Below are 14719 nucleotides of genomic sequence, written 5' to 3' on the forward strand. Positions count from 1 at the left end.
TTAAGTCTCACAATGCTCAAGGTTTCTCTTTAACTGATGGTTTAATTCATCACAATGGTCGTGTCTGGATTGGAGCTAATACTGGTCTTCAGACTAAATTGATAACTGCCTTCCATTCTTCTCCCATCAATGGCCATTCGAGCTCCATTGCTACTTATCAGCGTTTGAAGAAGCTTTTTTCTTGGAATGGGTTGAAGTCTGCTGTGACTAATTTTGTGAAGTAATGTCAAGTCTGCCAACTGGCCAAACATGAGCATTGATTGCCTGGTTTATTAGTGCCATTGCCAATTCCAAAGGAGGCATGGGTTGATATCTCGAAGGATTTTATTGAGGGGTTACTTAAGTCTGATGGCTACACTGTCATTCTTGTGGTGGTTGATCGCTTTACTAAATTTGCTCACTTAATTCCCTTAAGACACCCATTTACTGCTTCACAAGTTGCATCTGCAGTGGACAAAGCTGTTTTTAAGACTCATGGCATTCCTCATTCCATTGTCTCTATCATGATAAGATCTCTACCAGCCGGTTTTGGGGTGATTTGTTCAAAGTGTGGGACACTCAATTGAACTTGAGTACGGCTTATCATCCTCAAACAGATGGACAAACCGAACGTGTTAATCAGTGTCTAGAGATGTATCTCAGGTGTATGACTCAAGCTACACCCACTAAATGGAATAGTTGGTTGCACCTTGCAGAGTATTGGTATAACACATCCTTTCATTCTACCTTGGGCTCCTTGTAAAGCCTTGTTTGGAGTAGAGTCTCATGTCAGCCAAGTGCCAGTTTTGTTATCTTCAGTTCATCAGTCAGTGGCTGATTTGGTGTCTGAGCATGACCAGTTATCTGCATTCTTTCAGCAGCAACTCCAGTGAGCACAGCTGCGTATGAAGAACAAAGCTGACCGAGGTGGTTCTGAGCGCTCCTTTGAGGTAGGCATAATGGTTTTCCTGAAACTCCAACCATATGCAGAGTCCTCAGTGATAAATCGTCCATATCCTAAACTGGCATTCAATTTTTTTGGTCCCTTCCGAGTTGTGGAGAAGGTTGGCTCTACAGCTTATCGCTTGGAATTGCCTGAAAGCAGTAGTGTGTGCATCCGGTGTTCCATGTTTCTCAACTAAAAGCCCATGTTCATGATCACACTCCAGTGTTTTCATCACTGCCTTCTCCAGTTGTGCTCGATGCTGCAGGTGTCTGGTCTGAGGAAATCCTGGATCGCTGCCTGGTAAAAAAAAAGAGGAAATGCTGCACATGTGCAAGTTCTGATTAAATGGTCTTCGTTGCCTACTGATCATGCCACATGGCAAGATTATGAAGTCCTTAAGCATCGGTTTCCTTTTGCACCAGCTTGGGGGCAAGCTGTGTCTCCGGAGGGCGGTACTGTCACAGCTGGTGATACGCTACAGTAGATAGTGCCAGATATGCAACACTTGGCGTTTTGTGCGTGCGTGAATTGAGCCTGCGAGTTCGTTTGAGTTGTTGAGCCTGTGTGCTCGCGTCACGTGACTAGCTATTAGGCCTATATAATTGGGACCACATCGAGGGGAAGTGATTATGAAAATGAATAGAGAAAACTAAATCTATCTCCATCTCTGTTTCTCTTCTGTTCTTCTCTGTTCTTCTTTTCTCTGCTGCTTCTCTCTATCTTCGGATCTCTCTGCGATTCCAATCTATTACAACACGGCGGCAGCAGGTGTGCGGCTAGTAGTTCTGGGCTGGGGACCCATGTCACAGGTGCCCAGGGAGCACAGCTGGGCATGGGTAAGGTGAGCCTAGCTGCCTAGGCATGGTGTGTACTGGGCCAGGCTGATGAGAGAGGATAGATTTGGTCTGGAGGAGGAAGGAGGGAAAGAAACAAAAAGGAAGGGGTTTCTTAACAATCAGGGTGACATTGGTTAACAAGGTAGTTTACAGAACCAGTAGAGTAGCATTATGAATTGGTGTTAATAAAGTCAAAATGATATTAAGTCCTGTTCAGGAGCTAAAGTGAGTTGTTTGTTAGGATTAGTCCTAAAAGTGCAAATTTTGTATCACCGTTCAGATTAGAGGTCAAATCCATGTTACTGAGGAAGCCACACATCCATTATGCAAGGATGCTGGTATTTCATGAGGCAAATACTAAGAAGTATTTCTATCCTCAACCCCTCTAGTTCTCTCAGATCAAGCTCCACATTAGACTTATGAATTATGTATGACAAATGAAGATCACAGCAAAATAATCTCAGAAAATTTCCAATTCTAGTTTATTCGAAAGTAGCACATTTTGTTGTTTGATAGTTGGTACTTATTTGATACTTTATATCAGGAGTTGATAAAGTCAAATCGACTTGCTGAAGCTGAAAATTGGCAAAGGAAGATATTACATAATCTGGAACTCTCAAAGGCATGTCGATATATCTTCTTGCTTTTGTACTATTGCTTCATTATTTGTTCTGGTGATAGCACTGCTTATGCGAATTTGGTCATTGTCATGATGCATGCCTTAAAAAACGAGCTTGAGTTAATCTATGTCTTCAGATATTAAATTGATTTTTGGTTGTATTTTTGTTTCTAAATACAATTGTTCTAGTGTTTTTTGTACTTGCATCCTGTCTAGCAAGGCAAGAGAATGATGTTCTCACGATCTAGGTTGTGCTCTAGTTCAGGTGTATTAATGCAGATGAGGGCAATAAAGTCTTGCTTCAGCTATTCATGGTCAATAGATAGCCTGAAATATAGGAAAATAGTAATCAGAACTAAGTAGACGATTGAATGGCCGAAGTAATTGCTTGCTGGTCAAAGTACATGTTTAGTGTTTTCCTATATGTACTCATATTCTACTCCCTCTGTTTGAAACTATAAGGCATCCTTGTTTTCCTCAAAGTCAATATTTAAATTTTTGACTAATTATTAAACTAGAAGTATACGTGTTTAGACCACTAGATTCGTTTTTGAATATATTTTCACATGATGTTAATTTTATAGTTAGTGACAATATATTATTATAGTCAAAGTGTCATGTTGGAGACCATGTAGAAACCTAATATGCCTTATATTTTCAAACCAGGGGAGTATTTTAAAAGTGTAGCTTATCCATCTACCCCTCTCACCTATAGGGACACTTCCTTGATCCACTTATCTGATAAACTTTTATGAGCTTATGTGTCAAGGATTAGATTTGTTAGTATCTCTACTTCCAAATATTAAAGACAAGTTTCTTATGGCATGTACAACGGTGTTCATTAACGGGCTCTTTCCGTTGCTATGCAAGTAAATTTGGTGACGTGTAAGAGAGAGGGAGGAAAGGGAAACATCGTTGCTATGCATAACAGCTCGGAGTCGACTCTTAGCATTTATTAAAGGAAAATTTGCTGCATGTGTTTGGAGAAAAGGAAAGAAGTGCAATAAAAAATATTTTGGTGTATTAATGGTTAAGAGGTCTTGTTGTCTCAACTATTGTTGGAGGATAATCTCTAAGTGATATGTATTAACTAAGAGCGACTCTACCTTTGTACATACCCTTATGGGTCAAGTTAGCCTAGCTATATAAGGATGGAGTTGTATCTTCACCCTGGAAAGAACAAACCAAGCCAACCACCTCAGCCATGTTCCAGTAATACTGTATTCTTAGCAACCGATGGAAATATTGTCCCTATCCCCTCTCCCTGTAGTAGTTTATTTTTGTATGCACCATAGTCCACGGTAAACTGAAAAGGGAATTAACACAAATATTCCAGCAATATCAGGCTCGGTCATAATGAGTCTATTAATGGACCATGCTAACCTTATATGTCATATTCTTTTAATGAACAACCTCTTAAGTCTTTATCAAATCTTATCATGAATCATCCAATTTTTTTACAAAACCTATCAATGTTCGTCTTTGCAATTGTTTGATAGGGGTGGGATTCATTTGACACTACGAATGCAGCTGAACTCTTAACAATGACTCTTCAAACCATGGGGAAGTTGAAGGAATCTGAAGAATTATTGGAAAGGTGGAGCGTAAAAGCTGTTTATTTTGGCCATTGATTGTTTTTTAAATTTCTTACTAACATAATTTTATTTTTTGTATTATATTTAGATGCCTTGAAGTCAGAAAAAGGATTTTGTCTGAGGAACATTTTCAGGTTTGTATCATATTTAATGTTTCACGTGATCTTTAGTGGAAATAAAACATGAAAGCATCATCTCAATGAAAAAACTCACGAGCTTTCTTACATGATCACAATTCTCTTGTTTCTTAAAATTATGGTTGCCAGATCACTTACCAGGTATTTGAGTTTTTCACCACAAGCTCTGCTTTATTGGCAATTAACACAGACTGGGAGGTATTTGTGCCATGTGCCCCTGCCACGATGCTTGATTGGGAAGCAATGTAATCACTGTTGCTCCATATGTATTTTACTAGGTCATGGTGGCATCGCCAATTCATGTTGATTATCACCATTTCCATAGTTTGATGATTACATGATTAGATTGCTTCATTAGTGTTTCACTTCCTTGGTGCATGCTGTGTCCTGAGAAGCTGAGCCCAAGAAATGCAAATGTTTTGTTGAAGAATGTAGGACTCCCTTGCTTTAGGTAGAGTATTGTCCATATCACCAATGGCAATTGTCATTGTTGACTGATGGTTGCGGCAGCTACGGCACACACAAGACCATGTGACCTGCATCTGCTATGTTGAGTTCACGGTGCACCCCTACATGTCAGGTGATACAGCAAAATGCCTAGTGGTGGGGAACTGGGGACTCTAGTGGCAAACTGGCAATCAAAACTAATACTCTAATAGTAGCATTATGATGCTATGATCCTCAAATATTTGGATCAATCTAATGAAAATAATAATTACCATATAGATACCCTTCAGTCACAAATAAGTGTTGTTTTAGAATCCATGCGACATAATTATTACTACATCCGTCCCAGAATATAAGAAGTTTTAGTGTTAGACACGGTTATTAAGAAAGTAAGTAGAATTAAATGGAGAGGTTGTGATTGGTTGAGAAGTGGAGGTAGGTGTAGAAATTGAATGGTGGAGGGTTATGATTGGTTGGGAAGAGAATGTTGATGGAGAAGTTGTAATATTTTTGGACAAAATTCTTAGTGCTAGAAGTTGTTATATTTTAAGACAGAGGGATTATTGTTTAGAATATAGATCTGGGTATATGAAAATAACATGGCCAAATTCGTTATATCAAAAAAGCTTTCATAATGTCACGCTTCTGCAACTCATTTTGGATTTATGGAATTGAATTAAGTGGTCAAAGTTATGTCTTATTGGCTTTTGGCTTTGAAAAGTCGACACTTATTTGTGACTGGAGGGAGTACAGTTTAGTCTTCCACAAATATGTTATTGCGAGATTTACTGTTGAAGGTGCATCCCTGGAATCATGAAAAGTCAATAACACCGAGAATTGGGTTTTCCTGCCGTTTCATATACAATCAATTTAATACTGGTTGTCACTAGCAACTAGCTGGAACCTAGTCCACCTGGTGGGTTCTAACTGGGTATTGCGACTACTTAACACAGTTTTTGAAATGATTCCATCTCCAGTGGACAGTGATTGATTTCCTGTTGTTCCTAATGTTACAGGTAGCTGTTACTTTGGTACACTTGGCAAGGCTAACCATGCTAAACTTTATTAGTGACAAGGAGGACAGTGACCTAGCAAGATCCAAACTTGTCAGGGCAAGGCTACTTGTCAATGATTCAATCAGGTATTCCATTGAGGTTGTTGGATAAGTCTTTGTGGTCCTTGGTCGTGATTCTTCTTTTTGCTTTTGGGTAGTTTCACCTTTTTCAGGACAGCATCTACCCTTTAGCATATTTTTCAGTTGCTAGGACAGTTGCGGTTAGTAGGACAGCAGCAGTTAGCATCTCCTTTATGCCTCCTTTATGCTTTATTAAGTTTGGATGCCCTCTAGGACAGCATCCCATTTAAATTTCGAATTTTAGACTAGGAGGGTGCAGCAATAGGCTAGCAGCCAGCTATGGCTATATATATATATGTATCCAACCTTCCTCGGGTAGGTATGGCTTTTGTGTTTTGTGAATGAAGAAAACCAGAAAATTGCCCCATCTCGAGTGCCATTCTCTTCTCAATGAGAGTAACCATTGAGAGTAACCATTGAAATTCTAACATCTGGTATCAGAGCCACACTTTCCTGTAGGCTAAACATCTCTTGTTCCACCCCTTCCCAAGCTCGGTTGAGCTCTCAGCCAGCAGCAGCAGCAGCACCGGTTGCTCCTCCTTCCCCTTTCCCTTCCCCCTCTCCACGCAGCAGCCCCCCGGAGGTGCGCCATGTCCGACGCTCGGTCTCGGCGTTCGGTCGCCTCGAGCACTCGGCGTCAGCAGGACGCCGAGCTCGCCGCAGCAGAAGAGCGCAGGCGAGCAACGGCTCAGACCGCTGCAGCAGCAGCGAGGGCGGCCAGACTGGCGGCAGCGGAGTTGGCAGCAGCCAGGGCGGAGGCGGAGGCGGAGGCGGAGGCGGCGGAAGATGCGGCACGTGCGGCGGAGGTAGAGGTTGAGACCTTGCGCAGCAGCATCAACGACTCTATCGCCGGCAACATCACCGCCGACAGGGAGCTTGAGGAGCTGGCAAGAGAAAGGGCACGGGAGCGGGCAGAGCGGTGGGCAGCAGCCCACCTCCACGGCGGCGGCGGCGGCCCAAGGGACCGCGCGCCCGCCGACGGGAACCCAGACGGGCGCGGGCGTGCCGGCGGCAGCCCGGAGCCCGCACGCGGCCCTCGCAGGCAGCGCGGCTCTCTCCCCTGATCGGCGCCATGGTCACCACGTCGTCCAGACGGTGGTCAGGGACTTTGGTCCCGGCGGTGGGTGGCCTACCCTCACCAAAACCAACTACATCGAGTGGGCCGTGGTGATGAGGGTGAGGCTACAGGTGCGGCACATGTGGGAGGCAGTCCGGTACGGCGACGTCGACTACGACGAGGATCGGCGGGCACTGGATGCCCTCATCGCTACAGTCCCGCCCGAGATGCAGTTCTCGCTTTCCCAGAAGCGGACTGCCAAGGAGGCCTGGGACGCCATCGCTGCGGCACGCATCGGCAGGGACCGCGCCCGCAAGTCCACACTGCAGGCACTCCGCAAGGAGTGGGAGAACCTGGCCTTCAAGCCAGGTGAGGATGTTGATGACTTTGCTCTCCGTCTCAACACTCTCTTGCAGAAAATGGTGCAGTACGGCGACGACACTTACGACGAGGAGAGAGCTGTCGAGAAGCTCTTCCGCTACGTCCCTGAGAAGTACAGGCAGATCGCTCGCTCGATCGAATCTCTGCTGGACCTCTCCACGATGTCGATCGAGGAGGCGTTAGGTCGCCTCAAGGTCGTCGATGGTGATGAGCCACAACCTCTCTTGGGGCCCATCACCATCGGCGGGAAGCTCCATCTCACTCGGGAGCAGTGGGAGGCCTCTCAGGGTAACGGGAGGAAGGGGGAGTCATCTTCCCCGACAGGCGGCCGTAAGCCGCGCAAGGCGCGGGGAGGTGTCCAGCTACGGTGGGCGCGAAGACATGCCGAGGGTGGCGCCCGCAGAGGCGCCCAGGGCGTTGCCACCGGCAACCACAAGCCGGCACGAGACGACGCCTGCCGCAGCTGTGGCAAGCTTGGCCATTGGGCCAAAGACTGTCGACAGCCACGACGCGGCCAGGTCCACGTCGCACGGGTGGAGGAAGAGCCGGCTCTGCTCCTAGCTCATGCAAACATTGAGCTACCTCCAGCGGCACCGGCCGCAGCGGCTTTCCTCCACCTTGATGAGCCGAAGGTACTCGTCTCCCTCTGCAACGGCTCCAGCAACGACAAGGCTGATGGGTGGTACCTCGACACCGGCTCCACCCATCACATGACCGACCGACGGGAGTTCTTCACCGAGTTCGACTCCAGCGTCCGAGGCTCCGTCAAGTTCGGGGACGCCTCCGGCGTCGAGATCAAGGGTGTTGGCTCCGTCACCTTCACTGCCAAGTCCGGTGAGCACAGGCTGCTCACCGGTGTCTACTACATCCCCGCGTTGAGGAATTCTATCATCAGCGTGGAACAGCTGGATGAGAACGGCTCACGCGTGTTGGTCGAGGACGGACTCATGAGGATTTGGGATCGCTGTCGTCGCCTTCTTGCCAAGGTAACCAGAGGCACTAATCGACTCTACATCCTCAGCGCGCAAGTCGCACAACCAGTTTGCCTCGCCGCTCGTCGGGACGACGAGGCGTGGCAGTGGCACGAGCGCTTCGGGCACCTCCACTTCGAGGCCCTGAAGCAGCTCAGTGCCAAGGAGATGGTCCGAGGCATGCCGTGCCTTGACCGCGTGGAGCAGCTCTGCGACGTCTGCGTGGTGACGAAGCAGCGGCGGCTCCCCTTTCCCCAGCAGACGAGCTTTCGAGCCAAGGAGCAGCTCGAGCTCGTGCACGGGGACTTGTGTGGCCCAGTGACACCGGCCACACCAGGAGGACGACGTTACTTCCTGCTGCTCGTCGACGACCTCTCCCGCTACATGTGGGTGATGGTCCTCGGCAGCAAGGGAGAGGCTGCAGACGCCATCAGGCATGCGCAGGCTGCTGCAGAGGCGGAGTGCGGCCGCAAGCTGCGCGTGCTGTGCACCGACAACGGCGGCGAATTCACAGCGGCTGAATTCGCGTCGTACTGCGCTGATGAGGGCATTCAGCGCCACTATACCACGCCGTACAGCCCGCAGCAGAACGGCGTCGTCGAGCGGCGCAACCAGATGGTTGTGGGGATGGCTCGGGCCCTCCTCAAGCAGAGGGGGATGCCGGCCATCTTCTGGGGGGAGGCGGTGGTGACGGCCGCCTACATCCTCAACCGCTCGCCTACCAAGGCCCTCGATGGCAGGACACCGTACGAGGCTTGGCATGGGCGCAAGCCGGCGGTCTCCCACCTGCGGGTCTTCGGCTGCCTCGCGTTCGCCAAGGAGCTTGGCCACATCGGCAAGCTCGACGACAGGAGCACCCCAGGGGTGTTCATCGGCTACGCGGAGGGCTCGAAGGCTTACCGCATCCTCGACCCGGAGACAGCGTGTGCGCACTGCGCGCGACGTTGTGTTCGACGAAGGGCGAGGGTGGGTATGGGACAAGGCGGTGGACGATGGTTGGACTTCACCGTCGAGTACGTCCACTTCGAGGGAGCTGGGGGAGTAGGCAGCTCTTCTTCACCGAGCGTGTCTACCCCAGCCCCCGAATCTCCACCGACTCCGACACCAACACACCCTCGGGCCACGACTTCGACTACGACGAGCTCTTCGTCGACACCACCTCAGCCAGTGACTCCACATGCTCCAGCACCAACAGCCACTCCAAGCACGTCTACTCCGACGCCAGCTCGTGTTGAGCGCAGCCCGGTGGAGTTCGCTACTCCGCTCTCCCACGACGGGGAGCGCATCGACGCGTACCACGACGGCGAGCAGCTACGGTACCGTACGATGGAGGATCTTCTCGGCGACCAGCCGGTGCCGGGACTGGTGCCTCGCGACCTAGAGGCGCAGTTGCACCTTGCGTGCGACGACGGTGAGCCTCGGTCTTTTGCAGAGGCCGAGAAACACGCGGCATGGCGTGCCGCGATGCAGTCGGAGATGGACGCGGTTCAGGAGAACCGCACCTGGGAGCTTGCTGACCTCCCTCGTGGTCACCGCGCGATCACCCTTAAGTGGGTGTTCAAGCTGAAGAGGGATGAAGCCGGAGCCATCGTCAAGCACAAGGCTCGCTTGGTGGCACGCGGTTTCGTGCAGCAGGAGGGGATCGACTACGACGATGCCTGCGCTCCCGTGGCATGGATGGAGTCCGTGCGACTCCTTCTTGCGCTGGTTGCTCATGAAGGCTGGGGCGTCCATCACATGGACGTCAAGTCGGTGTTTCTGAATGTCGACTTGAAGGAGGAGGTCTACGTGCACCAGCCGCCGGGATTTGTGATTCCCGGCAAGGAGGGCAAGGTGCTACGCTTGCACAAGGCCCTCTACGGCTTGCGGCAGGCACCGAGGGCGTGGAATGCCAAGTTGGATTCCACGCTCAAGGGGATGGGCTACGAGCAAAGCCTGCACGAGGCGGCCATCTACCGGCGGGGCAATGGAGGAAATGCCTTGCTGGTGGGTGTCTACATCAACGACTTGGTGATCATCGGCACCAAGGATGCGGAGGTTGCGGCGTTCAAGGAGGAGATGAAGGCCACCTTCCAAATGAGTGATCTGGGGCCTCTCTCCTTCTACCTGGGGATCGAAGTGCACCAGGACGACTCCGGGATCACGCTTCGACAGACCGCCTACGCCAAGCGCGTCGTTGAGCTGGCTGGGCTCACCGATTGCAACCCAGCTCTCACTCCGATGGAGGAGAGACTGAAGCTGAGCCGCGACAGCACGGCGGAGGAGGTGGATGCTACACAGTACCGGCGTCTTGTGGGGAGCCTTCGCTACCTCACCCACACACGGCCGGACTTGGCCTTCTCCGTCGGCTACGTCAGTCGGTTCATGCAGTGACCGACGACGGAGCAGCAGCATGCTGTGAAGAGGATCATCCGCTACGTTACGGGGACTCTCGACCACGGTCTCTACTACCCGAGGTGTCCTGGCAAGGCACACTTCGTCGGGTACAGCGACATCGACCACGCCGGTGACATCGACACCAGCAAGAGCACGAGCGGGATTCTCTTCTTCCTCGGCAAGTGCCTCGTTAGCTGGTAGTCGGTCAAGCAGCAGGTGGTGGCCCTGTCCAGCTGCGAGGCCGAGTACATGGCGGCCTCCGCCACTTCGACCCAGGCGCTCTGGCTTGCTCGACTGCTTAGTGATCTCCTCGGCAGAGACACTGGAACGGTGGAGCTCAGGGTGGATAGCAAGTCCGCTCTGGCCCTGGCAAAGAACCCCGTTTTTCACGAACGGAGCAAGCACATCCGGGTGAGGTACCACTTCATCCGAAGCTACTTGGAGGAAGGGAGCATCAAGGCGAGCTACATCAACACCAAGGACCAGCTTGCGGACTTGCTCACCAAGCCTCTTGGGAGGATCAAGTTCCTCGAGCTCTGCTCTAGGATCGGGATGGCCCAACTTCCCCACAAGACGACGCACAAGACTTAGGGGGAGAATGTTGGATAAGTCTTTGTGGTCCTTGGTCGTGATTCTTCTTTTTGCTTTTGGGTAGTTTCACCTTTTTCAAGACAGCATCTACCCTTTAGCATATTTTTCAGTTGCTAGGACAGCTGTGGTTAGTAGGACAGCAGCAGTTAGCATCTCCTTTATGCCTCCTTTATGCTTTATTCAGTTTGGATGCCCTCTAGGACAGCATCCCATTTAAATTTCGAATTTTAGACTAGGAGGGTGCAGCAATAGGCTAGCAGCCAGCTATGGCTATATATATGTATCCAACCTCCCTCGGGTAGGTATGGCTTTTGTGTTTTGTGAATGAAGAAAACCAGAAAATTGTCCCATCTCGAGTGCCATCCTCTTCTCAATGAGAGTAACCATTGAAATTCTAACAGAGGTCTATGTCCTTTTTAACAATCCAAGATCTTGATCTCCATACTTACATAAATTACATTCGAGAACTGGTCAGTGTCCACATTTTAATATTTCATTGCTGTTGTGTCCCCATTGACGGCACTGGAGACAAGAAAACTGGATAGCGTTACAGTTTGGGTGAACTTCATATAGCCCCTACTTTACAAGATATAGAAGTTTGATTATGTTAGTTCTGCATTTCGAGAAGCCTAATTAAGTGGTTAACCTTGCCTAGTCTGCCTTGGTTCTGCATTTTGAGGTAATCATATCTGGCCTAGAGTGAAGTCTAATTAAGTAGCAATGCTTCTGGCCAGATACCATAAAATAAAGTGCAAAGTAGGCATATCCTTTTAGACTAGTTTACTTGCTCCAAATGACTTAAGATGTTCTTTTTGGGGCATAATAGCCTAGTAGGGCTACTAATGGTGCCAAGCTTAGCCAAAGTAGCTACCAATTCTGTAAGTCATTTTCATAAAAATAATTCGCTGTCTGATTTGCACCTAAATGTAAAGCTGGGCAATCATTTTGCCTATGGTAATTGTTCCCAACCGGCTCCAATTAATACCAAAATTCTGGTTACCAATTATATTTGAGCTTCTTTCTGTTAGATGTATATTTAGATTTTATATTCCTTTATTTGTAAAGGGTTTTTCTGTATATTTGTGTATTCCTGTACCTGTATATATTTGGGCCTTTTGCCCTAAGGTGAATAAAAGTGCTGTTCATAACATGGTATCAGAGCCTAAACTAGGGTTAGACTTTTCTTCTTGTCCTAGATGATCCAAAGATTTTTCCACACACGTTACCTGGTTTTTGTGGTCGATTTTTTCGCGGTGGTCATCGAACTCGTCGTGGTCGCCGGTGCTGCTTGTCTCTGCGCCGGCGACCGCTCATCTATGCTCGCCGGCCACCGCTTGTCGTCCCCGTCACCAGCTCCAGTTCGTTCTGCTGCCCGTCGCTCACCGCCGGCAATCACTCGTCGTCGGCTACCGTCGTCCGCTCGTCTCCTGCCGCTGCCCTTCGTCGGTTGCGGCGCCGCTCGTCTCCGGCCGCAACCCACCCCTCATCTCCAGCTGCCACCCGTCGTCGGCTGTGGCGCCGCTCGTCTTCAGCCGCTGCCCGTCGCCGCTCGTCTCCGGCCGCTGCCCCTCGTCGGCTGCGGCGCCGCTCGTCTCCGGCCGCCGCCGGTCGCCACCCGTCTCCGGCCACTGCCCGTCGAGCAGCTGCCGCTCGTTGCTGCCCAGCGCCAACCGCCATTTCGTTTCGTGTTGCCCGCCGGTGTCGATTCGTTTCCTTCGAATCGGTACCGATCCAGATCGGGTGATTTTTCTAAAAAAAATAATAAAAAAAAGAGCCTCTTGCTGCCTTTCCTGTGCAGTTGCACCAGCGTTTGGGTGTTTCTCCGAGGCTGTTAAAAAAAAGAAAAGAAAAGAAAAACAAAAGAAAAGAGAGAGAGAGAGAGGTTCCTGTTCTTTCGCTTGTTGCCGCTTTCATTTGCGCTCTCGCCGTCGCCCGTTGCTCCGTGCCAATGTCATCTCTATCAGGCACAGTTTCAGTTCCTCGTTGCCCAGTTATTTTTGATGGCATCAACTATAATCATTGGGCTCAGCATATGCGTCTACATATGTGTGGTCAACGCCTTTGGGACGTTCTTTTTGGTGAGCTAGCTTGCCCCCCTTTCCCCTTGGCTCAAGCTATGCCTACTTTTTCAGCTCAGACTACTGATGAAGACAGAGCAAAGGCACAAGAGGAGTATGATGATGCTTTGGAAACTTATCAGGGTCAGTATGTTATGTACAAGACTTGGTTGGATGAGGATGCTTGTGCTTCTGCTATTCTTGTAGCTAGTATGGAGGTCCATCTTACTGGTGATGTGGTTACCCTTGCTTCAGCTCATTTCACGTGGACACACCTTCGTGACCGTTATGCACCTACTGGTGATGCTCTATATCTTGCTATGGTGCGTCAGAAGCAGTCTTTACAGCAGGGAGATGCTACAGGGGATGAGTTCTATACACAGTTATCCTCTGTCTAGCGCCAGCTTGATCCTTTGGGACCTGATATTTGTCGTACTTGTCAGTGTTGTCAGCGCCAGTGGTCTCACATGGATCTTCGCCGCATCTATGACTTCCTCACACGTCTTCGCTCTGAGTATGAGTCGATCCGTGCACAGTTGCTTGCTCGGCACCCCCGTGTTACTTTGATGGAGGCTCTAACTGAGATTCATTCTGAGGAGATTCGTCTTCGTGAAGCGGGTATTATATCGCATCCTTCTTCAGTACTCGTTCGTACCACAGCTTCAGTGTCTTCATCATCAGCAGCTCCTTCCTTTACTTTACCAGCACATACTTCTTCTCAAGTGGTATCATCTTCCAGTGGTCATCTTCATTGCACTTACTGTGATCGAGATGGACATGTGGAGTCATTTTGCTTTAGGAAGAAGAAGGATTTATGGCGCAGTCGTTCTTCATCGGTTGCTGGGAGTTCTTCTCAGAAGAGTACTCGCTCTTCTTCTCAGAAGAGTACTGGCAGTTCTGCAGTTCTGATACACAGGAGATCCTTATGTTACTGCGTTGCCTCACTGCTTCTGCTTCGACAGGTTTAGCTAGTTTAGTTGCTTTGCCCTCTGCACAATCTGATTTTGTTGTTCCTGGTTCTCACTTTTCCGTGGATTCTTGATTCTGGTGCTTCTTTCCATATGACCCCTGATAAGTCTTGTCTTTCATCTATATGTCATCCTTTAGTCCCTATTACTGTTCAAACTGCCGATGGTACCCCTCTTTCTGTTGTTGGTCATGGGACTCTTTCATCTTCTTGTAGTGTTCCTTTTGTTTCCTATGTTCCAAATTTGACCATACAGCTCATGTCTGCTGGACAGCTTGTTGATCATGATTGTCGTGTTATTCTTGATTCTGACTCTTGTTGTGTTCAGGATCGACGCATGGGTCTCCTGGTTGGTACTGGCCCTCGCCGCCATGATTCTCAGCATCTTTGGGAGCTTGACTGGCTTCGTCTTCCTTCCGCTGCGCTTACCAGTCTTCTTGCTTCTGCTACCTCCCCTAAACCCTCTTACTCAAGTCTATAGTCGTCGCCCTCGTGTTATGGAGCCTTCTGTTGATGCTTCTCCTGTTGCTCCTCCGAGATACAATCTTCGGGATCGTAATTTAGTTACGATTCGTCCAGAGGATCGCTATGGTTATGTTGCGACTGTTCTCGCTGAGCCTAGTTC

The 14719-nt window shown here is 49.3% G+C and overlaps 1 protein-coding gene across 7 annotated transcripts in view; it reads left to right on the forward strand.

Annotated features, from left to right (window-relative positions):
• LOC9267104 (uncharacterized) overlaps positions 1–14719 on the forward strand; it is a 33191-nt gene that overhangs the window by 13906 nt on the left and 4566 nt on the right. For all 7 annotated transcript variants that reach the window (XR_010740605.1, XR_010740606.1, XR_003241866.2 and 4 more), the window contains exons 11-14: positions 2306–2383; positions 3880–3977; positions 4064–4109; positions 5576–5700. Coding sequence is in view for 1 of the 7 variants with exons in the window: in XM_015780908.3 (XP_015636394.1) it covers positions 2306–2383; positions 3880–3977; positions 4064–4109; positions 5576–5700 (347 nt within the window). In the remaining 6 variants the exon portion in view is untranslated. The remainder of the gene's footprint in view (positions 1–2305; positions 2384–3879; positions 3978–4063; positions 4110–5575; positions 5701–14719) is intronic.

Source organism: Oryza sativa, chromosome 4 (genome assembly GCF_034140825.1).
Source record: "Oryza sativa Japonica Group chromosome 4, ASM3414082v1".
Classification (NCBI taxonomy): Eukaryota; Viridiplantae; Streptophyta; class Magnoliopsida; order Poales; family Poaceae; genus Oryza; species Oryza sativa.